The 24,162-nt window shown below is 39.9% G+C and overlaps 1 protein-coding gene across 1 annotated transcript; it reads left to right on the top strand.

Annotated features, from left to right (window-relative positions):
• The first annotated feature begins 3,519 nt into the window (after nucleotides 1-3,519).
• LOC307127865 (uncharacterized protein) lies at nucleotides 3,520-6,202 on the top strand. The gene is made up of 2 exons (XM_079819336.1): nucleotides 3,520-5,045; nucleotides 5,381-6,202. Exons 1-2 carry the CDS (start codon nucleotides 3,966-3,968, stop codon nucleotides 5,402-5,404), a joined length of 1,104 nt encoding a protein of 367 aa, XP_079675462.1. The 5' UTR covers nucleotides 3,520-3,965; the 3' UTR covers nucleotides 5,405-6,202.
• The last annotated feature ends 17,960 nt before the right edge of the window (nucleotides 6,203-24,162 follow it).

Here is a 24,162-nt window from a genome sequence, read left to right as displayed (position 1 = left end):
CCACGCCCAGGTCGGGACATGGTACTTTAGCCAGCACTGTAAGGGGCGCATGCGCAGCAAGTCCAGCTTGAGCACAGCTGATGCAGAGGCCTTCTGGCCTAGCACCCTCTGGAACTACTTGAGAGGGACGCACAAGCCTGTTTTGAACGAAGCTGCCAGACTCTGAATGGCGCGTGCGCTCAACGTGACGTCAGCTGCGCTCTCATTAGTATAGAGTCTATGTGCACTACCAGAAAACATGTATTCTGGAATGGGGATAGCACGCTTTTTTCCGTATTAATTCTGAGACCCAGGCCTTTTAAATGGCTGAGGAGCAAGGATCTGTGCGTCACTAGCTGAGCCTCTGATTGGGATAAGACTAGCCAATCGTTGAGGTAGTTGAGGATGCGCATTCCCTTTAATCTCAGGGGAGCTAGTGCCGCGTCCATGCATTACGTAAAAATGCGGGGCGCGACAGATAGGCCAAAAGGCAGAACTGTGTATTGATAAGTCTGTCCCTCGAAGGCGAATCTCAAGAATGGCCTGTGACGGGGAGCTATTTGTATGTGGGGAGTGGTAGGTGTAATGGCAACGTTAAACGGCGCACTCTGTGAAGTGGGCGTGTGCATAACGGCTGCAGCACTTACGTCGCGCGAACGCGTGTGGAAAGTGTTCGTGTGTAGGGGTACAAACTGAGAAGTTGGCACACTGACTACATTGAACAAGCTCTTTTTGTGATTTATTTGGGTCGCCGTGAGAACGGTAGTTGGGTGCAGGCGAGCGCTTTTGTTCTCAGGCTTGTTGACTGCGAATTCTGTGAAACCAGTCACCTGGCTGGAGGGAACTGTGAGACAGGGGGGCAGAGAGAGCTGTGATGGTCCGGCCGCGGCGGGACTTAACCAGGCTCTCTTTTCTGCAATGGTTAGGCCTGCTTAGGCGGGTCAGGTCCCGAGGTCTCCCACGGCCCTCGAGAGCACATGCTCCAGTTCCGCGTTGACACTTGCCCTGACGCTTGTGGCGGCCTGTGTCGAAGCGGTGTGCTCCGAGGCAGAAACCGACCACTCGCTGGTTGGGAAGTGTCGCTGGTTTCTTCCTCTTGGTCCTGACGGGGTCCACCAAAGGAGACCGAACAGGCCATTGGAAGGGATGGTCGCTGTTCCTCCTGTGTGAACGTAACAGGAGGGTGTGCTGCACGTGGGGAGGGGTCCGGCATGCGTGCACATGGCTGTTCCGGCTGTCTCTGTTCGTGATGCTTTTTCTTGCGTGGAGCCGACGAGAGAGCAGGCGGAGCGGGGTTATCCTCGAAAATGGCAAGCCGAGCCCGCAGGGTCTGCAGTGCCATTTTATCGCACTCTGGGCAGCCGTCCTGGTAGAGTGCCGCCAGGGTGTGGTCTCGGCCGAGGCATGCCGGGCAGATGATGTGAAGGTCCCCGCTTGACAGAGGGCTTCTGCACAAAGCGCAACGAGACATTTGGAACAACGCTCGTGAAGGGAGTATAAAAGGATATATTTAACGCCGGATAGCGTAGCTGGAACACGGCGTCTGAAGGCGGATGGCTCTGACGTCCTCAGAAGTTGCTCGGGTTCTGCTAAGGTGCTTCTTCGACGGCGACTTCAGGTCCGGAGATCAGCGAAGTGAAGAGTCGCTGAAGGAGATTTGAACTGAGTCCCTATGGCGAGGCATGGCCTTTTATAGGCTCGCTATGCAAATTCAGGAGGGCTATGCGGGCGGGAACAAAGAGGACGTCCCATTGGCTCCCCCCGCTCAGCCGCCTCGCCATAGGTTGCCTGCAGTTATAGCAGCACAGCCAATCAGCGAGCACCTGTGCTCTGCTAGGTGTACTTTGCAGCTACACTGCATTTTACATGGAAAATTTTAAAGATAAAATTTACTTCAGTCTCAAGGAAATACGGAGTACCACCCTGCATTATGCTAACGCAAGACGAGTGACTCTCTCGAAAGGGAACTCCAAAAACACTAACATAACACAAACTTTTTAAATACCAACATAACAAAACATTAAAAAGTCTCTCCATTCTCTCATCTTGTTAAAAATTTAGCAAACAGCACTTTATTTAAACATTTACTCTCTGAATTCAGCCCCTTTGCAAAGCATGATGGGAAGTGAAAGTCCTGTTTGATTGGGTTACTTGATTGAAACATGTTATTTCAAAATTAAAACAAGTTATGTCATAAAAGTAACGGTTTTAAGTCAATATAACTTGAAGCTATTACATTTGAATCAGAAACCTGATATAATTGCGTTAAATCAAGATGAATATGAAATTAAGTGAACAGCATCATAAAATAATTTTGAGTGTTGGCTGTTTCCTTTTAAGGTCCAGAAATTAGTTTTTTGCCAGGTGGCTTCTTTAAATATATGACGTCATTATGTTGTCTTGCCACCAGCCAATCGCTGCATACTGGTCGTGATTTCGAGTATTGATGCATCAGCCCAGTGAACATAAGAATGCACAGTAATCTCAGACAACTTAATCCAGATATTTTGATCCAATCTGCAAATTCATTTGAAGAACCAAATTAATAATAATAATAATAATAATAATAATAATAATAATAATACCTTTTATTTAAAAGGCGCCTTTCAAGGCACTCAAGGACACTGTACAAACAGGATAAGAAGGATAAGAAATAAGAAAAAAAATAAGAAGCAAACAAGACAACTCACACATCAATCAATCAATCATATAATTAAAAGCCATTCTAAACAAAAATGTTTTTATCTGAGCTTTGAATTGGGAAATAGAATCCAGCTGTCGAATGTGTCGTGGTAAAGAATTCCATAACTTAGGAGCTGCACAACTAAAAGCCCTTCCACCAAAGGAACTCATCTTAAAATTTGGAACAGACAATAGTTCTGCCTCAGATGATCTCAGAGAGCAAACAGGAGTATACAGATGAAGAAGGTCCGAAAGGTAATAAGGTGCCAAATTATGTAGAGCTTTGTAAGTAAGGAGTAGAATGTTGTAATGTACACGGTAATGGACAGGAAGCCAGTGCAATTGGAAAAGAATAGGAGTAAAATGATCAAAGATACATGAGTGGGAAACAATCCTGGCTGCTGAATTCTGAATTAACTGCAATCTGTGAAGTTGTTTTTTAGGAATACCAAATAAGAGGGAATTACAATAATCAATCCGGGATGTAACCAAGGCGTGAATAAGTACTTCTGTGTTGTGTTGAGAAAGTGAAGCACGGAGTCTAGCAATATTACGTATATGAAAGAGTACAGCGCGTGAAATATTATTAATATGTAAACCAAAAGAAAGCAAACTATCAAGTATAACCCCAAGGCTATTGACTTGGGTGGAAAAGTTAACCGGACAGTTATCAATGGACAGGTTGAAGGATTAAGCTTTGGATCAAGCAGACCTAGCACCAACAACAAGGGCTTCAGTTTTATTGGTATTTAACTTAAAAAAAATTATTAGCCTTCAAGATGTTCACATCCTGCAAGCATTTAGAAAGATTAGAGGGGGGGATGCGAATCGTTTGGTCTTGTAGAAACATAGACTTGTGTGACATCAGCATAAAAATGGAAATTAATACCAAAGGTGCGAAAAATTTGACCAAGAGGTAGAATATAAATAATAAATAAAAGCGGACCCAACACTGACCCCTGTTCTGACCCATGTTGCTGACCCAGACATGTTCTGAATGAGCATTCTTAATCTTTACAAACCATTTTAAAAATTAGCCAGAGATCAGTTATCACGATTAGAAGATCTGGGATCTGTCTATTCATCTTAGATGTATTAAGCGGGGTACAAAGAACGGACCCCAGATTCAGCTGCAATATGAAAATTGCTCTGATTTCACACAGATACATATTTTCTGGTGCCATTTGAAATGGCAGAGCTTTTCAGGTGTATCTGTAAGTGATGGTAAAAGACAAATCAGTTGATTTTTTAAATGGCTCCTTTAAACCTTGTCACACTGATAAACACTTCAATTTATTTCCAGAATGAGTGTTCAAATGGCGTTTCAGATCTCTTTGATATGGGTAACTCTTCTCACACTGAAGACATGGGAACTTCTCTCTGGTGTGAGTTATCACATGATTCTCATAGTGTTTCCTGTATGTGAAACTCATTCCTCACTGATGACAACTAAAACCGTTCGAGTGAATCCTCATGTGGCACTTAAGGTTATCTTTAAATCTGAAACTCTTTCCACACTGACCACATGTGAATGGCTTCTCTCCGGTGTGAATTCTCATGTGGCGATTAAGGTTAACTTTATTTCTGAAACTCTTTCCACACTGACCACATGTGAATGGCTTCTCTCCGGTGTGAATTCTCATGTGGCGATTAAGGGTCAATTTATGTCTGAAACTCTGTCCACACTGATCACATGTAAATGGCTTTTCTCCAGTGTGAATATTCATGTGTTCCCGAAGGCTTCGTTCCCATACGAAGCCATTCCCACACAGAGTACAGGTCAAAGGCTTCTCTCCTGTGTGAACTCTCATGTGAACTTTAAGATGACCTTTTCCACTGAAACACTCTCCACACTGTTTGCAGATGTAAGGCTTCTCTCCAGTGTGAACTCTCATGTGGTCTTTAAGGCTTTCTTTACGTCTGAAACTCTTTCCACACTGGCAGGCAAATGGCATCTCTCCAGTATGACTTCTCATGTGGACTATAAGCTTTCCTTTATTTCTGAAACTTTTTCCACACTGTTGGCAGTTGTATGGCTTCTCTCCAGTATGAACTCTCATGTGGGCTATAAAGCTTCCTCGTTGAATAAAACTCTTCCCACACTGTTGGCAGGTGTAAGGCTTCTCTCCAGTGTGAATTCTCATGTGGATATTAAGGGTCAATTTACGTCTGAAACTCTTTCCACATTGAGTGCAGGTGAAAGGCTTCTCTCCAGTGTGAACGCTCATATGATAGTTAAGGTTTACTTTATTTCTGAAACTCTTTCCACACTGTTGGCAGGTGTAAGGTTTCTCTCCTGTGTGACTTCTCATGTGTCTGTTAAGGTTTCCTTTATGTCTGAAACTCTTTCCACATTGAGTGCAGGTGCAAGGCTTCTCTCCAGTGTGAATTCTCATGTGATCGTTAAAGTGTCCTTTATTTCTTAAACTCTTTCCACACTGTTGGCAGGTGTAAGGCTTCTCTCCAGTGTGACTTCTCATGTGGACTTTAAGGTCTCCTTTTCCATTGAAACTCTTTCCACATTGAGTGCAGGTGTAAGGGTTCTCTCCGGTGTGAATTCTCATGTGTCTGTTAAGGTTTCCTTTATGTCTGAAACTCGTTCCACACTGTTGGCAGCTGTAAGGCTTCTCTCCCGTGTGAATTCTCATGTGATCGTTAAGGTTTCCTTTATGTCTGAAACTCTTTCCACACTGTTGGCAGCTGTAAGGCTTCTCTCCAGTGTGAATTCTCATGTGATCGTTAAGGTGTCCTTTATTTCTGAAACTCTTTCCACACTGTTGGCAGCTGTAAGGCTTCTCTCCTGTGTGAACTCTCATGTGGACTTCAAGGTTTCCTTCATCAGTGAAATTCTTTCCACACTGTTGGCAGGCGAAATAACTTTTAGTTCCTGTCTTTTGAGCTCTTTTTTGTGAGGAAGTCTTTTTAGCCTGTGTCGATCTTTCTCCAGTCATGAAGTCATGATGTTTATCATAAAGGTCTTTCTCTTCTCTTTCAATGGGGTCATGATGACTTGCCTCTTTCAGTGCCATCAGATCTATGGCAAAACAGACTAAACAAGTTAGACATTTATAGTATCAAAACCAACAACATGTACATTATATACCATACCCTATTCTATCCTATGGATCAGGGCAGCTTTGGTCCTGGAGGGCCACTGTCTTGCAACGTTAAAGTTTCATCCCTAAACAAAGTCGCCTGCCTGTAAATTTCAAGCAGTCCTGAAGCCTTAGGGTGATTTTTTTGGGTTGGGTTGGATTTTGCAGATGTGTTTGATCAAGGATAGAGCTAAACTCTGCAGAATAAAGGCTCCCCAGGACCAGAGTGGCCTGTCCCATCTACAGATCTTATACTCAATAGTGGTACCAGGTGTGGTGTATACAGCAGTGTGGCGATCGTTTCCGTACCGAGTCTATTTTTTGCTGTGCTGTGCTGCACTGCTGAATTAAAGTGACAGCACATTGTATGCATTAAAATAAACATGTACTGACACGAAAATCAAGTAATTTCACCACAGATGCATATAATTTAAAGTCTACTCTGTTTCAAAGACAACGCATTTTTTTCTCGGGTAAAGCAAGGAAACGACACCTTACCTGGCATTTAGGATAAACAAATGTGACATAATGGATAGCACTCGTCCTGTCTTGGAGGTGGAAAATCAAAGTTCCTTATGACCTGCAGGATTTCTTTTAAAAGGGTTTAAAAACGAATATCAGACTTGGAAACCAGGAAAAAGTTATAGAAGGTGTTTCAGTCCACAAAACTCCAACATTCACAATGGATTTAATATAGTAATGCTATCTATAACCATGGTATTGTGGCAGAAAGTCAAATGTTTTACATTATTTGTTTCAGGGTTCGTAGAGTGAAATTTAAGCACTTCCGTAGGACTTTCAAGTGCTTCACACTTTTTCCAGCACTTTGACGGTATAAATATCCATTACTCGAGGGCGAGAAAAGTCTTTCACTCGACTTTGTGGTCGTGTCATCAGACCTTCGGCCATATGTCTTGGACACTCGGGTGAAGAGAGGGGCGGAGCTGTCAACTGATCACCACCTGGTGGTGAGTTGGATCCGAAGGCGGGGGAGGAAGCTGGACAGACCCGGCAGACCCAAACGTACTGTGAGGGTCTGTTGGGAACGTTTGGCCGAGCCCCCTGTCAGAGAGATCTTCAACTCCCACCTCCGGCAGAGCTTCGACCGGATCCCGAGGGAGGGTGGAGATATTGAGTCCGAGTGGACCATGTTCTCCACCTCCATTGTCGCTGCGGCCGCTCGGAGCTGTGGCCGTAAGGTCTCTGGTGCATGTCGAGGCGGCAATCCCCGAACCCGGTGGTGGACACCGGAAGTAAGGGATGCCATCAAGCTGAAGAAAGAGTCCTATCGGGCCTGGATGGCTTGAGGGACTCCGGAGGCAGCTGACCGGTACCGGCAGGCCAAGCGGACTGCAGCCCGGGTAGTCGTGGAGGCAAAAAATCGGGCCAGGGAGGAGTTTGGTGAGGCCATGGAGAAAGACTATCGGTCGGCCTCGAAGAGATTCTGGCAAACCGTTCGACGCCTCGGGAGGGGGAAGCAGTGCCCTACCAACACTGTTTACAGTGGAGATGGGCACCTGTTGACCTCAACTGGGGATATCGTCGGGCGGTGGAAGGAATACTTCGAGGATCTCCTCAATCCCACCGACATGTCTTCCGTCGAGGAAGCAGTGGCTGGGGACTCAGAGGTGGACTCGTCCATCACCAGGGCTGAAGTCATCGAGGTGGTTAAAAAGCTCCTCGGTGGCAAGGCACCGGGGGTGGATGAGATCCGCCCTGAGTACCTCAAGTCTCTGGATGTTGTGGGGCTGTCTTGGCTGACACGCCTCTGCAACATCGCATGGCGGTCGGGAACAGTACCTCTGGACTGGCAGACCGGGGTGGTGGTCCCTCTTTTCAAGAAGGGGGACCGGAGAGTGTGTTCCAACTATAGGGGGATCACACTTCTCAGCCTCCCCGGGAAAGTCTATGCCAGGGTACTGGAGAGGAGAATTCGGCCGATAGTGGAACCTCGGATTCAGGAGGAACAGTGTGGTTTTCGTCCCGGTCGTGGAACACTGGACCAGCTCTATACCCTTTCCAGGGTGCTGGGGGGTTCATGGGAGTTTGCCCAACAAGTCCACATGTGTTTTGTGGATTTGGAGAAGGCATTCGACTGTGTCCCTCGTGGCGTCCTGTGGAGGGTGCTGGGGGAATATGGGGTCCGGGGTCCTTTGCTGAGGGCTGTCCAGTCCCTGTATGACCGAAGCAGGAGTTTGGTCCGCATTGCCGGCAGTAAGTCAGACTTGTTCCCAGTTGCATGTTGGACTCCGGCAGGGCTGCCCTTTGTCACCGGTTCTGTTCATAATTTTTATGGACAGAATTTCTAGGCGCAGCCAAGGGCCAGAGAGTGTCCGGTTTGGGGACCACACGATTTCGTCACTGCTTTTTGCGGATGATGTTTTCGTGTTGGCTTCCTCGAGCCAGGACCTTCAGCGTGCACTGGAACGGTTTGCAGCCAAGTGTGAAGCGGCTGGGATGAGAATCAGCACCTTCAAGTCCGAGGCCATGGTTCTCAGTCGGAAAAGGGTGGCTTGCCCGCTTCAGGTGGGTGGAGAGTTCCTGCCTCAAGTGGAGGAGTTCAGGTATCTTGGGGTCTTGTTCACGAGTGAGGGAAGGATGATCGGTGCAGCTTCTGCAGTAATGCGGTCGATGTACCGGTCTGTCGTGGTGAAGAAGGAGCTGAGCTGCAAGGCAAAGCTCTCGATTTACCGGTCAATCTACGTTCCTACTCTCACCTATGGTCATGAGCTGTGGGTCATGACCGAAAGGACAAGATCCCGGATACAGGCAGCCGAAAGGAGCTTTCTCCGCAGGGTGGCTGGGCGCTCCCTTGGAGTTAGGGTGAGAAGCTCAGTCACTCGGGAGGAACTCGGAGTAGAGCCGCTGCTCCTCCACATCGAGAGGAGCCAGCTGAGGTGGCTCGGGCATCTATTTCGGATGCCTCCTTGATGCCTTCCCAGGGAGGTGTTTCAGGCACGTCCCACCGGGAGGAGGCCCCGGGGAAGACCTAGGACACGCTGGAGGGACTATGTCTCCCGGCTGGCCTGGGAACGCCTCGGGGTTCCCCAGGAAGAGCTGGAGGAAGTGGCTAGAGAGAGGGAAGTCTGGACGTCTCTGCTTAGACTGTTGCCCCTGCGACCCTGCCCCGGATAAGCGGAAGATGATGGATGGATGGATATTTTAGCGCGTTAAGGACTAAGTCCTGTACCCGCTACACGTGTTAACATTGACAGCCCATATGATTTGCTGTTAAATATAAACCGTCTGTGAAACCAGGCCATAACATTAACCCCCGGTTTCACAGACAATGCTTAAGCTAATCCTAGACTAAAATGCATGTTTGAGATGTTTTAACTGAAAGAATCTTGCACTGACAAATCTTAAAATATGTCAGTGGCATTGTTTTGTCTCAAGATGCACACCAGTAATGTTTTTTTCTTGGGCATGTTTATAAAAGTTACTTAAATGTCCTAATTGAACTAAGGCCTAATCCTGGCTTAGTCTAAGCCCTGTCTGTGAAACCGGGCCTATATGGCCTTTATGATTAAAATCCCCCCTCGCCCCTCAGCGCTAGTTAGTGGCACCAGTGCTACTGCTCTCAAATGAGCCCTGAATTATGAATTATTTATTGCTTGATTTGATGTTTATTTACTGCTGTTTATGTTCAGGGATGTTAACATGTTTCGAGCAAGTAGATATTGGGTTTAAAGCATAAAATAATTGTTTTGTTTAGGCTACTTCAGCATTATTCTTTAATACAAGATCGATCAAATGACTGAGTTGAACTTTGAGAATGAAACAAACCTGTTTGTTCCTCAGTTTCTTCATCTTTCACTCTCAATGTTTCTTTAATCTTCACGTCTTCACTCTCCTCTTTAATAAACTCCATATTTATGTCTTCAGTCTCCTCTTTAATAAACACCATCTTTATGTCTTCAGTCTCCTCTTTAATGAACTCCATCTTTATAATGATATATTGTGTGGCGTGGATCTCAGTCGCTTCCCCAGGAGTTTTTCAGTGTTTGTCCTGTTTAAGATGAGAATAATTAACAGAAAGAAAAATAAATCAAACTAAATCTGAGAGTCTCAATCAGCTCTTGTTCAGTAGTTCAGTCACTAATAAGAGAGTCAGAGAGAGAGGTAATGGACTTAATCATCTGGTTAGACTAAAAAAAAAAACACTAAAAACTAACACAACAAATTGTTAAAAGAATGTACATGGGTCATTCCTGGTATGCGGTAACATTTTGGCTTCATAAATGTTGGGGGGAAAAGTACATGATTTTCATGTTTTTAGCATTTTACCAAAATAGTGACACGTTTAATAACTATCAGGAATACACATTGGTCAAGCTCAGGGACTTAAAAAAATAATAATTATGGGTAGATTGATTGTTCAGACACTGGCAGTGAAGGTGTTCCACCCTGTTAGGGACAAAATGTTAGTTATCACAAAATGTTAATAATGTAAATGTTAAACAATAATGAGCTTTTCTTGGATAGTATATGTCCCTTATGCCATCATGGTATTGTTTTTTATTCTTGAAACAATAACAACTATTATTGATGAATAGAATGTCTTGCTTATTAAGAACAGGTACTTTTGTACCCATTTTTGCCAACAGGATGGTAAATAAAAAAAAAAAAAAGTGTTCAAAAACATATACTGTATGCTGTTAATGCTCCTCACCTCTCAAAATAAGACATAAGTATGCAAAACATTTAACGTAACTGTCAAATTATTATTTAAAAATGACTCGCCTAACAGGGTGGAAGACCATAACAGTGGATGAGTTTTCCGCCATTGTCCTGCATGATTTGCCATCAGTAATGTGTGGAACTGCACCTATATAATATTGTTTTATATATATAATATTTATATATATACATATATGTATATAGAATTAGCAATATACACTAAATACAAGTTATTCTATTAGAATTTCCACCCTGTTAGGTTTATAGACCTGGAATCTAACAGGGTGGAACATTTTAAGATAAGTTAGTCGTAGCTCTTGGACTGATCAACGTTTAGCTAGCTAACCTTCTACAGATAAACAGAACTTTTATAACCATGTCAAATATGTTTTAAATTTTTTTTGACTGGACAAACATTCTTCATAACAGCCTAACAGGAGGAACTTTAAGAGTGGGACAAGCAGGATAACATTTCAATAACTAAAAAAAAAGGTAGAGGTGAGAGTTGAAGCTTACTTAATTTTGTACGGTTGAATTCCAGCAGGAAAAATAAATGATGTAATTTCCTGAAAATGGTCTAAATGGAATTGTGGTCTTTTTTGGAAGTCGAGAAATACATCCTAACAGGGTGGAAGACGACTTCAGGGACACGGTTAATTAAGAAAATTGTACAAAAAAATAACTAAAGTTTAACATGATTTATGTTTAAGATTAGAGGCAGTTTAACCTATTCTATAACATAATCTAAAAATATTTTGAGATTATCATTTCATGGTTTATAGTTCTTGTGGAAGTGAGTAAGTTTGCACTGAGGACAGGATAAAATTATGAATGCATATATCAATAAAACGGTCTTTAGGTTTTTAATGTCTATTATATCTGTTCAAGTGATACAGAAGACCTAGATTTATAATTTAAGCCATTTCTTATAAATATGTAACTCATTTTATAAAATATATGAGTAAATCATAGGGACAGAAAAGTCACTGTATAACAGGAATGACCCACATTATACAGACCCATGATATATTAGGCAGTTTAATAACTTAATGATTTGTAGAAATAGAGAATCACTGAATCATTTGTTGTGAATCAATCGGTTCAATTGACTCGGAGAGTCTAAAGCTCCGGTTCTCTCGTCACTCGCCAGAGACTGAACTCATGTTTGAACTGATTCGCGATAAAGAGCGAAATGAGCCGCTCCTTCTGTTACTCGTGAGTTTATTCTGTTACTTTACTCACACGACGCTGATAAATGTTAGATAAAGCAATGCAGTGTTATATTTAATAACGCACCATTCATTAAACGCTTAAAACACAAACCTTTCTCCAGCCGAGCCACAACAGATGCAGGAGCGCGGCGCGACCTTATGACGTCATATTTCGATACCAAAATAAAAGTCCCGTTCACACACTGTTGTCTAAAATCACAGACGTGCATAGAAATTTACGTAGAAAAATCTATTCCACTGTCCACTTTCATCCATTACTTCTGCTGTTTCTTCAACCTGCCATAGATCAGCATTAAAGGGATAGTTCACCAACAGATGAACATCCTCTCATCATTTACTCTCACCCTCACGACACACACACACACACACACACACACACACACACACACACACACACACACACACACACACACACACACACACACACACACACACACACACACCAACAGATGAACATCCTCTCATCATTTACTATCACCACACACAACACACACACACACACACACACACACACACACACACACACACACACACACACACACACACACACACAGGTCTATGTGGATTAGCCAGACCTTTTTTCCAAACAGGCCCGGTGGTGGTTTAGATGGACTACCCTTTCCTGGGGTCCTAGAGCTACGGGAGTTTGATTAAAACACTCAAAATAATCTGGAAAAAATATCAGGTTACTTTAGACTTCAGATACACCCTTCAGAGCGTGATACACACCACCCTAAAACTATTGTGGTTTATAGAGACAGTTCTCCTTTTGAGGAATATGTGACTTGTAGGAACCAAACTAATATTATTGGGACTTTAAAGGGACAATGACGTCACTTAAATAATTGCTCATTAAAGGATTAGTTCACTTTCAAATAAACTTTTGCTTATAATTTACTCACCCCCTTGTCATCCAAGAGATCCATGTCTTTCTGTCTTCAGTCGAAAAGAAATGAAGATTTTTGGTTATAAGATTTCAGGATATTTCTCCATAAAATGGAAGTCAATAGACCCCAAACGGTTCAAGGTCCAAATGAGAGGTTCAGTGCAGCTTCAAAAGGGCTTTAAACCACATCAAACGGTACCAGACGATCAATAAGGGTCTTATCTAGCAAAACGATCGGTCATTTTTTTTTTTAATAAATAAAGTTTAAGTTTTATAAGCACAAATGCTCGCCTTGCTTTGTTCAGTGATGCGCGCTCGCAGGGCCGGCTCTGTAAATCTGGGGGCCCTAAGCAGGATAATTTTGGGGCCCTGCCTTGCAGTGAATAATGGAGTATTGCACCGCTAACCAGCAACTGTATACAATCTAACACTTACATATTTCATCTGTATATCTTTTAACCTGTTAAACTGCAACCCCACTTTGGGGCTCACAGCTGAAAACGACCTACCTGAATTAAAACAATTATAGCTCCTGAGAACAGTGTGCTACAGGCACAATTAAGGTATCTTTGGAAAGAAGACACTTGGGACTCTACTAAAAAGCAATCAGAGTTGATAATTCTCAAACAGATAAAAAATTATAATAGTTGAAATGCCTCAAAAATTATTTGCACTACACAGAATGTTGTATTATTTCATGTAAAAATATATGAAAATAGACCTGGAGGAATCCAGTTCAGTTATGGATTGAAAGCCACACGACTTATCAGTTTATATTTCAAGTTTGAGGAAGATATAATGAAAAATGTGGTTCCTGCAAGCTTTTTTCCAAGACTATGTCTGTTCCATTTCTCCCTCCGCCTGCTTGAGGCACATCCCCAGAAATGACATCTCCCAACTAAAACAATTGCAGTTGCTAAACAATTTGCACTACATGCACAATTTAGACATCTTTAAAAAGAAGACACTTTACAGTTTATTACCCAAACATTAAAGTAGAAAAAAACTTAGAAAGACAAACAGTTATAGAAGTTGAAGTGTCTTGAAGATGATTTGTGCTACAATGAACACTTTATTATTTGATGTAAAAATATATGAAAATAAGCCTGGAGGAATCCAGTTAGTTAATGAATTGAAAGGCAAAAGTCTCATCAGTTTATATTTAAAATTTGACGAAGATATCATGAAAAATGGGGTTCCTGCATGCTTTTTTCTAAGAATATGTCCAGGTGCCAAGAAACCTACAGGAGACTTGATAACCTAATGTTATGAAGGGTACTGCAAGCTGTTTTAGCCATCATATATGATGCTTGAATGCTTTTTCAACTATAAAATAATAGGCAGAACCATAAGACTTTGTATTAGTGATTTATTTGTACAACAGAACTTATAAAAATATAATAAAAATGAAATATTAATAAAAAAGAGCTAAACTTCTTTGCAACTGAAAATACAACAAGTAATATAAGTATAATAACTATAAATATAACTAGTAATATAAATAACAATATAATATAAATATATAGCTATAAAAACACACACAATTTGCAAATGTAAAAAAAAAAAACATTTACTGGCCTTTTACTGGCGGATTCAGGTCTACAACAGCAAGTGCAGATCTTGAAGAATCTGAAAGCGTTCTTCTCTTTTCTGCTGGTTGGCTGGTGCTTGGCTGCCATTCCTCATCCGAAGACTCAACCTGATGCCTGTAGAATGGCAAGGAAAGGAATGAGAATTAGCACTGCATGTCCTATTTCTGTATAGTTTGCCCATTCAATCAACAATCACACTGTCATCATTCACTCTAATTACAGGCCATCCCATGAACAATGAAACTGATGGGCAGTCGATTAGACAGCATTCATATTGACGGCGGCCCATACATTCTCACACAGCCCAAGCATCAATCTAACGGCCGGCTATACAGTGAGCATTCATATTGACGGCGGCCCATACATTCGCACACAGTCCTACAATCAATATAATGGCCGGTGAAACAGTGAGCATTCAACAATCACACAGATGGTCGGCCGTCCAGAACTTTTCTTTTTTCGTCAATTTGTTTTTGTAGCACAGGGGAAAAAAAATGCATTTTATATATTATATATATATATATATTTTTTTTCTGTGTGCGCTAGAAAAAATGCTAAATATCAGTATATGTATAATCTATACTGGTATATTGTAATTTTTCTAGCACACAGGAAAAACATAAAATAAATACAGTCTCAATATATATATATATATATATATATATATATATATATATATATATATATATATATATATATATATATATATATATATAAACAATTACATGTGTTATATATATATATATGTTTTATTTACACACACATGGGGAAAAATTATATATACTTTTTCCCCATGTGTGCTAGGAAAAATGCAAAATATCAGCATATGTATAATGCATACTGGTATATTGTAATTTTTCTAGCACACAGGAAAAACATAAAATAAATACAGTCTCAATATATATATATATATATATATATATATATATATATATATATATATATATATATATATATATATATATATATATATAAACAATTACATGTGTTATATATATATATATATGTTTTATTTACACACACATGGGGAAAAATTATATACTTTTTCCCCATGTGTGCTAGGAAAAATGCAAAATATCAGCATATGTATAATGCATACTGGTATATTGCATTTTTTCTAGCACACAGAAACAATAAAATACATACATTCTCACACACATTCTCAATATACATAAACAACTACACATAGCAACTCACCGGTATGTTATTGGATCAACTTCTCTGTCAACAAGCACCGTCACCGCTGTGTTCACTCTCCTTTTTCACATCGCTGCTTCGAGTGAGCTCAAATAAAGCATTTCAGCACAATAAAAACTTCTTTTGACGATCCATTGGATAATACATTCCGTCCAGTTAGTAAGATTAGCAAACAGTTACTACAAAGAGACCTCTGTTTGTTTACTAGCGCGTTAGCTTTTAGCTGTCAGATGGGGGGTGTCAGGCTCGCAGCATCTCGTCGGAGATAGCGCCACATTGGCACATTCAGATGAATAAATATTCACGCCCATGTGACAAACATACACATGCAAGGTCTCGTTGGAATCGTGTGCTCATTGGCTACATTTTCTGTCAGTCATGACGATTCAATGCTTTTATTGGCTCCAGATAAACAGACATTATCATTGGATGAGCACGTCATGACATCAGATAAAACGATCGCTATGGTTGGATATTTTTGACTATATCGCGGCTATCTTTGCATGTTTTTGAGTGGGGTTAGTTGGATTTTGTTCGTAACATTCTAAGCTTTAAACCCATGCCACTTTATTCTACCGGGAGACTGTTTTTGGTGCATTATTTTATTGCATAACAGTCTAGTATGATACTTCGCTCCGCAGAAATGCAATGTAAACAAAGGATTAACCATCAATATTACACCGTTATTGTTTCGTTGGATTAAAATGCTCTATGGGATGTTATTCAGTGGACCCTCACCTTTCCATTCGTTCTGGAATTGTTTGCAATGGATGCGTGTGTGGCTCGTAATTAGGACACTAAAGGTATGTACTCTGTTTTTATTTATAAAATCGTTGATGTGTATTGCTTACATTGATGCAAAAATACAGCCGTTATAAGCTTTTCAATGAAAAACAGTGGTCTGTCCTCGATGCTTGAGGTTTAGACCTTTAGAATGATATATAGTTTGTCAAGATTAATGATGTTTTTTTACGTTAAATCTATTAACAAACATTACACTCGTGCTAAAAATAGCGCTTCAACCCGTGCACGCGCTCATGAAGCTTATCAGGTTAACATGATTGCCTACAATTATTGTACTGCTTATTAAAGTACACTCACTGAAACAGTAAAAGTAAAGATTATAGATTTGCAAATTTAAGGTCAATTTGTTGTAAACAAATAAATATTAATAATTTAGCATTAACAATATATAGCTAACTTACAACATTAGCCATAGTGGTATGCGGCTCGCTATGCTCTACTGAAGCAGCAGTAGAGTCACCTCCTCCAGCTGTTGAGATTACAATATAATTAATAATAAATGCAGTATGCAGAGTAGATAAAACACATTAATTTTAAATTAATATTAAAGTACAATTAGACAACATAGTGAATTATGATTATAAAACCAGAGATGATTATGTCATCTCTGGTGTCAGCCTCCTGAAATGTTTCTCCACGACCACCAAAATATTTAAGAAGGGCTCCTCCTGAGAAAGTGACATTTAGTTTTTTACAATTATGTTAAGGGTAAATTAAAAGAAATCCAATGTTAAATTATATTATTTAATTATTGGTTGATTAACTCTTACATACTGTTCATATTTTAAACCTTCACAGCATGGAGTAATATATTTTTTACCTTTTATGATTACATACAGTAATACATTCACTGTAAAAAAAAAAGCAGGTCCCCAATTGAAAATTTTCTAGTGAGCGATCACATCTAAAATTTTCAGTTGGCCAAATTTAATTTCTTGAAATTTAATTGAATTAAAATGCATCAATTCACATTAATTCAATTTGGCCAACTGAAAAATTTAGATGTGATCGCTCACTAGAAAATTTTCAATCGGGGACCTGCTTTTTTTTACAGTGATCTTTACTAAAATTTACCACAAATCCATTTTGCTTTTAGGTGTCTTGTATCGATCATCATTCAATAATGTTTCAGAGAGGACACTGTGTTTTCTTTAGGTTTAAATGGTCTGGGCGATTTAGCTTAACAATAGCCTATATAAAATATTTCATAATAGTATATAGATTAATATTTATTAATAATCTTTAATTGCCTATTCAATTAAGACCATAAGAAAAAGCTTGAATTTAACCGCTTCATTTTAAACTTCATTTTGATTTTGACTGTCAAATGATTGCTCTTTCTCTTCCTATTACTTTCTTTCTCTCGAATGTTCTTAAACTATTTTTTTATTGTAATAAGCGTCTATTGAGACAAAGATTTTTCGTTTTTTTCTTTCCCAGAACTAGTGTAGGTCATGTAACGTTAACTGTTAAAAAGAAAATACATTCATAGGAGGTGGGTCTGTCTCTACGCGTTCTGTAGCCCAGAGCTGGGGCCAACGGCTGGACCATAGCGCAAGCAATGTTGATTCAGCATAATCGACGGACAGCTAACGTTATGCTGCGTTCACACCAAACGCAAATAGAGTGTCTGGCGCAAGTGATTTGATTTCAATGTTAAGTCAATGGAAAGGCGCGTTGACGCGCGTCTAGAGGTCCCGCGGCGCGGAAGGCGCTTTTCGCGCGGTGCGAATGACGCGAATTGAGCGTCTTGCGTGATAAACTGCGGCGACGCTGGCGAGTGCAATCTGTAGTTAGGGGGCCCCCTAGTGGTGGCGGGGCCCTAAGCAGCCACTTAGTTCGCTTATAGGGAGAGCCGGCTCTGCGCGCTCGTGACGTCACAATTACGTTGAAAAGGTCACGCTAGACGCAGGCGGAAGTACCTAGTCAGTGTTTACAGATGAGCGGAAGGAGGACCATATCCACATATTCAAACGCATAGAACCATAGATATCCATAATAAAGGCTAGATGTCTTACGGCGGAGTCTCTACCGTCATCACCGGTGGCCATCTTGTCACAGGCAGGGTTCAATTCAAATTTCAATTCAATTCAAATTTATTTGTATAGCGCTTTTCACAATACACATTGTTTCAAAGCAGCTTTACAGAAAGTGCATTTCATAGATGTACAGTAAAAATGTTAGAAAGACAATGTTAAAGAATAATGTTCGAAAAAGTTAATCAATCGTGTATTAATTTAGGCCATAACAACGCTGGCGTTGAGTCGTCTCTTCACAGGCGTGGAGTCGTCTCATCACAGGTGTCGGGGCATCCGAAGTCTCCATGAGAGGCTGGATACAAACTGGAGCTGATGAACTATTTACCTCGGGACTAGTGTCCCGAGATAACAACAGAAAAGCAGATGGGAAAGAATATTATATTAATGCTTTTGATCCGATTTAACTGTAGTATAAAAAGATAATTATAATGTGAATGCTTGGCTAAAGAGATGCGTCTTTAATCTAGTTTTAAACTGGGACAGCGAGTCTGAACCTCGAACAATATCAGGAAGACTATTCCAGAGTTTAGGAGCTAAATGTGAAAAAGCCCTCCCTCCTTTAGTGGACTTAGATATCCTAGGAATGACCAGAAGCCTAGAGTTTAGTGATCTTAAAGAGCGCGATGGATTGTAGGGCGATAGAAGATCCGTTAGATACACTGGAGCTAAACCATTTAGGGCTTTATAGGTTAGTAGCAATAGTTTGTAATTGATACGGAACTTCACAGGTAACCAGTGTAGAGATGATAAAATTGGTGTTATATGATCATATTTTCTTGACCTAGTAAGAACTCTAGCAGCCGCGTTTTGGACTAACTGTAGTTTGTTTATTGAGGATGCAGGACAACCAGCTAATAAAGCATTACAGTAATCTAATCTCGAGGTCATGAATGCATGAACTAACTTTTCTGCATCAGAAATAGATAGCATGTTACGTAGCTTAGCAATGTTTCTAAGATGGAAAAATGCCGTTCTTGTAACATATGAAATATGATTTTCGAATGTCAGGTTGCGGTCTAATATAACACCCAGGTCTTTTACTGTAGTGGATAAAGTGACAGGACATCCTTCCAAGGTAAAATTGTATTGCGAGAGGTTTTGTGGGCAGTTTTTTGGACCAATAAGTAACACCTCCGTTTTATCTGAATTTAATAGCAGAAAATTACACGTCATCCAGTATTTAATATCTTCAACACACGCTGTCAGTTTAGATAATTTAGCGTTTTCATCCGGTCGTGATGAAATATATAATTGAGTGTCATCAGCATAACAGTGGAAATTAATTCCATGTTTTCTTATAATATTACCAAGTGGCAGCATATATATAGAGAATAGCAGAGGGCCTAGCACGGATCCTTGCGGCACCCCATAGTCTACTGACGTTATCTTTGATTTTTCCCCATTTAGACAGACAAAATGGTAGCGGTCTGATAAGTTCGATCTAAACCAGTTTAATGCCTGTCCCTGAACACCAGTATAATTTTGAAGTCGATCTAAGAGTAGTTTATGATCTATAGTATCGAACGCAGCACTAAGATCGAGTAGAACTAGTATTGAGATACAGCCTTGGTCAGAAGCTAGAAGTAAATCATTTGTGATTTTAACGAGTGCAGTTTCTGTGCTGTGATGCGGCCTGAATCCTGATTGAAATTTTTCATAGATATCATTTTCTTGCAAGAAAGAGCACAATTGAGTGGACACAACTTTTTCTAGTATTTTAGACATGAATGGAAGATTTGAAATTGGTCTGTAATTTGCTAGGTTATTATGATCTAATTGTGGCTTCTTAATGAGAGGTTTTATGACTGCCAACTTGAATATTCTTGGAACATGACCTAAAGATAAAGACGAGTTAATAATATTGAGAAGATGCTCTTCCACTACAGGTAACAACTCTTTCAGTAGTTTAGTGGGTATTGGATCTAATAAACATGTTGTTGGTTTAGATGCAATGATAAGTTTATTTAGCTCTTCCTGTCCTATGGTTGTAAAGCGGTGTAGTAGTTCTTGACGGGCGATAGTTGCGGTTGAATCATAAGACATCATTAAAGATTGTACATTTACAATTTTGTTTCTGATGCTTTCTATTTTCTCAGTGAAGAAATTCATAAAATCATTACTACTAAACTGTAACGGAATATTTTGCTCAGGCGATGTTTGTTTATTTGTTAGTCTAGCCACGGTGTTAAATAAAAACCTTGGGTTATTTTGATTATTTTCTATTATTTTGCGGAGATGCTCAGCCCTGGCTGCTTTTAGGGCCTTTTTATTACGTAACATACTATCTTTCCACGCGATTCTAAAGACCTCTAAATTTGTTTGTTTCAATTTACGCTCTAAGTTACGAGTTTCTCTCTTGATAACATGTGTAGCACTGTTGTACCATGGTGCTTTAGGTTTCTCTCTAACCTTTTTTAATCTAATTGGTGCAACAATTTCTAATGTTATAGGGTTCTGTGGTACCTGATGATCTGCATGAATACAAATACTCTTATCTCACTGAAATCTTGACAGATTTACATATGGTAATCTATGCATAGAACGTCTTTGCTTCTGTGTCTAGCGTGACCTTTTCAATGTAATTGTGTATTACGTGACATCACGAGCGCGCATCACTGAACAGAGCAAGGCGAGCATTTGTGCTTATAAAACTTAAAGGGTTAGTTCACCCAAAAATGAAAATTATGTCATTAGAAGATTTCAAAACACGGCTTCATGAAGCTTCGAAGCGTTATGAATCAGTGAGTCGAATCATGATTCGGATCGCGTGTCAAACCGCCAAACTGCTGAAATTTGGCGATTCAAACTGCTGAATCGACTCAGTGATTCATAACGCTTCGAAGCTTCATGATGCTTTGTTTTGAAATCGTCATCACTATGTAAGTCGTTATTTAGGGGTTTTTTGCGCACAAAAACTATTGTCGCAGATTCATAAAGTTATTGTAGAACCACTGTAGTGAGATGGACTTTGTAACGACGTCTTTAGTAGCTTTTAAGGGTCTTGAGAGTGTAGAGTGCCATTGAGCCAATGGAGGCCTTTCAGAGCCATCAGATTTCAACTAAAATATCTTCATTTGTGTTCCGAAGATGAACGGAGGTCTGACGGGTGTCCAACGACATGAGGATAAGTCATTAATGACAGAATTTTCATTTTTGACACTTATTGATCGTCTGGTACCGTTTGATGTGGTTTAACCACTTAAACCCGAAGTGTCCCAGCCCCGGGACCCCCCCGCGAAAAAAATTCGTGGGGGGGTTACTAAGCAACCACTGAATGTAAGAACATAAAATATGTATCATTTTAAAGCTTAGAATCTCAGCTTTTCAATGCATCCATCCATGTTGGGATACTCAAAAAGAGTGCTGAGTTATTAATCTAAAACGGAGTGTACCGCCCGAGGGCGCCACCTAGCTGTGAAAAAAATTAATTGTCATATTTTTCAAAACTACTGCATTGATCAACACAAAATAGGTGTCATTTGAAAGCTTAGAGTCTAACCTTTACAATGAATGTAGCCATTATGATTATCTCCAAAGTAGTGATGAGTTATTTGCTGATAAAATGGGGAAAAAAAATCATAATTTATGGAGGGGGGGGGGGGGGGTTATTATGTTCTGCCATGTGTCAATCACATCATACAGCTCAGATAGTCATGTGTCATATGTCATTTGAACGGTCTCGTGGAGCAGAATACAACAAGCCTAATTGTTTTGGGCTTTGACTAAACTTTTTGCGAGTTTTTGTAAGTTAAGTCCTGCAAGACCCATATGTAAATAATATATAAATAATATATGAAGCGATGAGAATACTTCTCATGCGCAAACAATTAAACAAAAATAATTACTTTATTCAACAATGTCTTCTCTTTCCTGTCACTCAAAAATTTAGATTTTATATTACATATTTATTATTTAATAATATATTTATCATTGAGAATATCTAGATGTAGTATATATTTAGATGTCGAATCTTATAGTCTACATCTTAAAATCATCAATCATAATTAGGTTATTTTCAGGTATTTTTAAACTCAAATGAACTTTATATGTACTTATATATTATACAAATAATTTATTCCCCTAAACAAAACAGTTTTAACTTTTAGACAAAGTCTCTCAGTCTTTAGTTTCCTAATATTTTCAGCACATCATTGAACAACATTTATTTTAAATATGTATTACACCAATGCATTCAACTCTGAATTTCTGTCATCTCTTGTATTATTTGTATTTGTGCACTTCTGTGATTGTAGACTGTAGTGTGTGAACGGGACTTTTATTTTGGTTTTGTGGTGTGACGTCATAAGGCTGCGCCGCGCTCCTGCATGTGTTGTGATTCTGCTGAAGAAAGGTTTGTGTTTTAAGCGTTTAAAGCAATAGAAACAATCTTCAAAGTTTTACAGGCAACACAGATTGAATTACTTATTATTAAATGTAACATTGCATTGCTTTATCTAACATTTATTAACGTTGTGTGAGTAAAGTAACAGAATAAACTCATGAGTAACAGAAGCAGCTTCTCATTTCTCTCTCTATCGTGAATCAGTTCATCATATAAACATGAGTTCAGTCTCTGGCGTCTCATTTCTCTCTCTATCGTGAATCAGTTCATCATATAAACATGAGTTCAGTCTCTGGCGTCTCATTTCTCTCTCTATCGTGAATCAGTTCATCATATAAACATGAGTTCAGTCTCTGGCGAGTAGAGATGGAGAAACTGAGCTTTATGAAACTCTGAGTCTATTGAATCAATTGCTTTGGAAAATGATTCAGTGATTCATCTTGATTTCTACAATCATTAAATAAAAAATAAATAATTTGTTTTCTTTTATTAGTTTGTAGTGCTAGTTTTGAGTGTTACTGAGACTGCGCTGATACTGAACTAGAGCTGATTGAGACACTCTCAGAGATTTAGTTTGGATTTATTTTTCTTCTGTTAATTATTCTCGTCTTAAACAGGACAAACACACAGAAAAACTCCTGGTGAAGTGACTGAGATCCACGTGACACAGTATAAAGATGGAGTTTATTAAAGTGGAGAGTGAAGACATGAAGATTGAAAATGTATTCAGTTTGAAACATGAAGAAACTGAGGAGCAAACAAAGAAAGAGGAGAGTGAAGACGTGAAGATTGATGAAACATTGAGAGTGAAACATGAAGAAACTGAGGAACAAACAGAGAAAGAGGAGAGTGAAGACCTGAAGATTGATGAAACATTGAGAGTGAAACATGAAGAAACTGAAGAACACTCAGGTTGGTTTCATTCTCAAAGCTAAACTCAGTCATTGGATATTTGTGAAGAATGTCTTGTGAATGTCCTCAGTCCTGCTGGTTGGAGTAAACTTGTCATTCTTCAAGTCTACACGCTCACAGATCCTCTCATAATAACAATATATATATATTATATATTATATGCCGCGGTGCCCAAAATGTATGTGACGTGCCGCTCTCTCTATGGAACCGGGCAGGAAAGAGCGTCTCCCCTGCCACTTACCAGCCAATCAAAACAAAACAAAAAAAAAGCAATGGAGCTCTGAGCATCACTTTGAGCACAGAGTAAGTCATGATCTCCTGTTTTAATGTTACAACAAATTGACACAAACAATGACAATTTGACTGCTGTTAGAGAATGTTTCCCAGATAATCAGCATCAGTTTTTCATGAGTGTCTGTAATTTAGCCAACAGTTTTACAGCCTGTTCACTGACAACACCTGCTCAGATCAAGTAGTCTAGGCCAATAATAAGCTACATACAATATTGCTTCAGAATAAATTATATTTACAACACACACAAATTTATATATTTTTTTTTTCTGGACAAGCAAATGTTTTACTCGGCCAAGTGAGGGACAGATTTACTTGTCCCAAGGACAAGCACGTGAACAGGCTTAATGTCGAGCCCTGACAGCAAGTCATCTCATATTTGCTGGGGAATATGTGTGTCCAGGCAGCTGGTAGGTTAGCCAACAGTTTGA

This window comes from Gobio gobio (assembly GCF_949357685.1).
Source record: "Gobio gobio genome assembly, chromosome: 1".
Taxonomy (NCBI): domain Eukaryota; kingdom Metazoa; phylum Chordata; class Actinopteri; order Cypriniformes; family Gobionidae; genus Gobio; species Gobio gobio.
Note: the sequence above shows the minus strand (reverse complement) of the source record. Positions and strands in the feature narration are given on the sequence as shown.

What these genes read in the sequence shown, in the direction of transcription:
- LOC307127865 (XM_079819336.1), top strand. Translation starts at nt 3,966, where the DNA reads ATGAGTGTTCAAATGGCGTTTCAGATCTCTTTGATATGGGTAACTCTT. An exon ending in GTGCAAGGCTTCTCTCCAGT is followed by an intron (nt 5,046 to 5,380) that starts GTGAATTCTCAT and finishes GCTTCTCTCCAG; the next exon opens with TGTGAATTCTCATGTGATCG.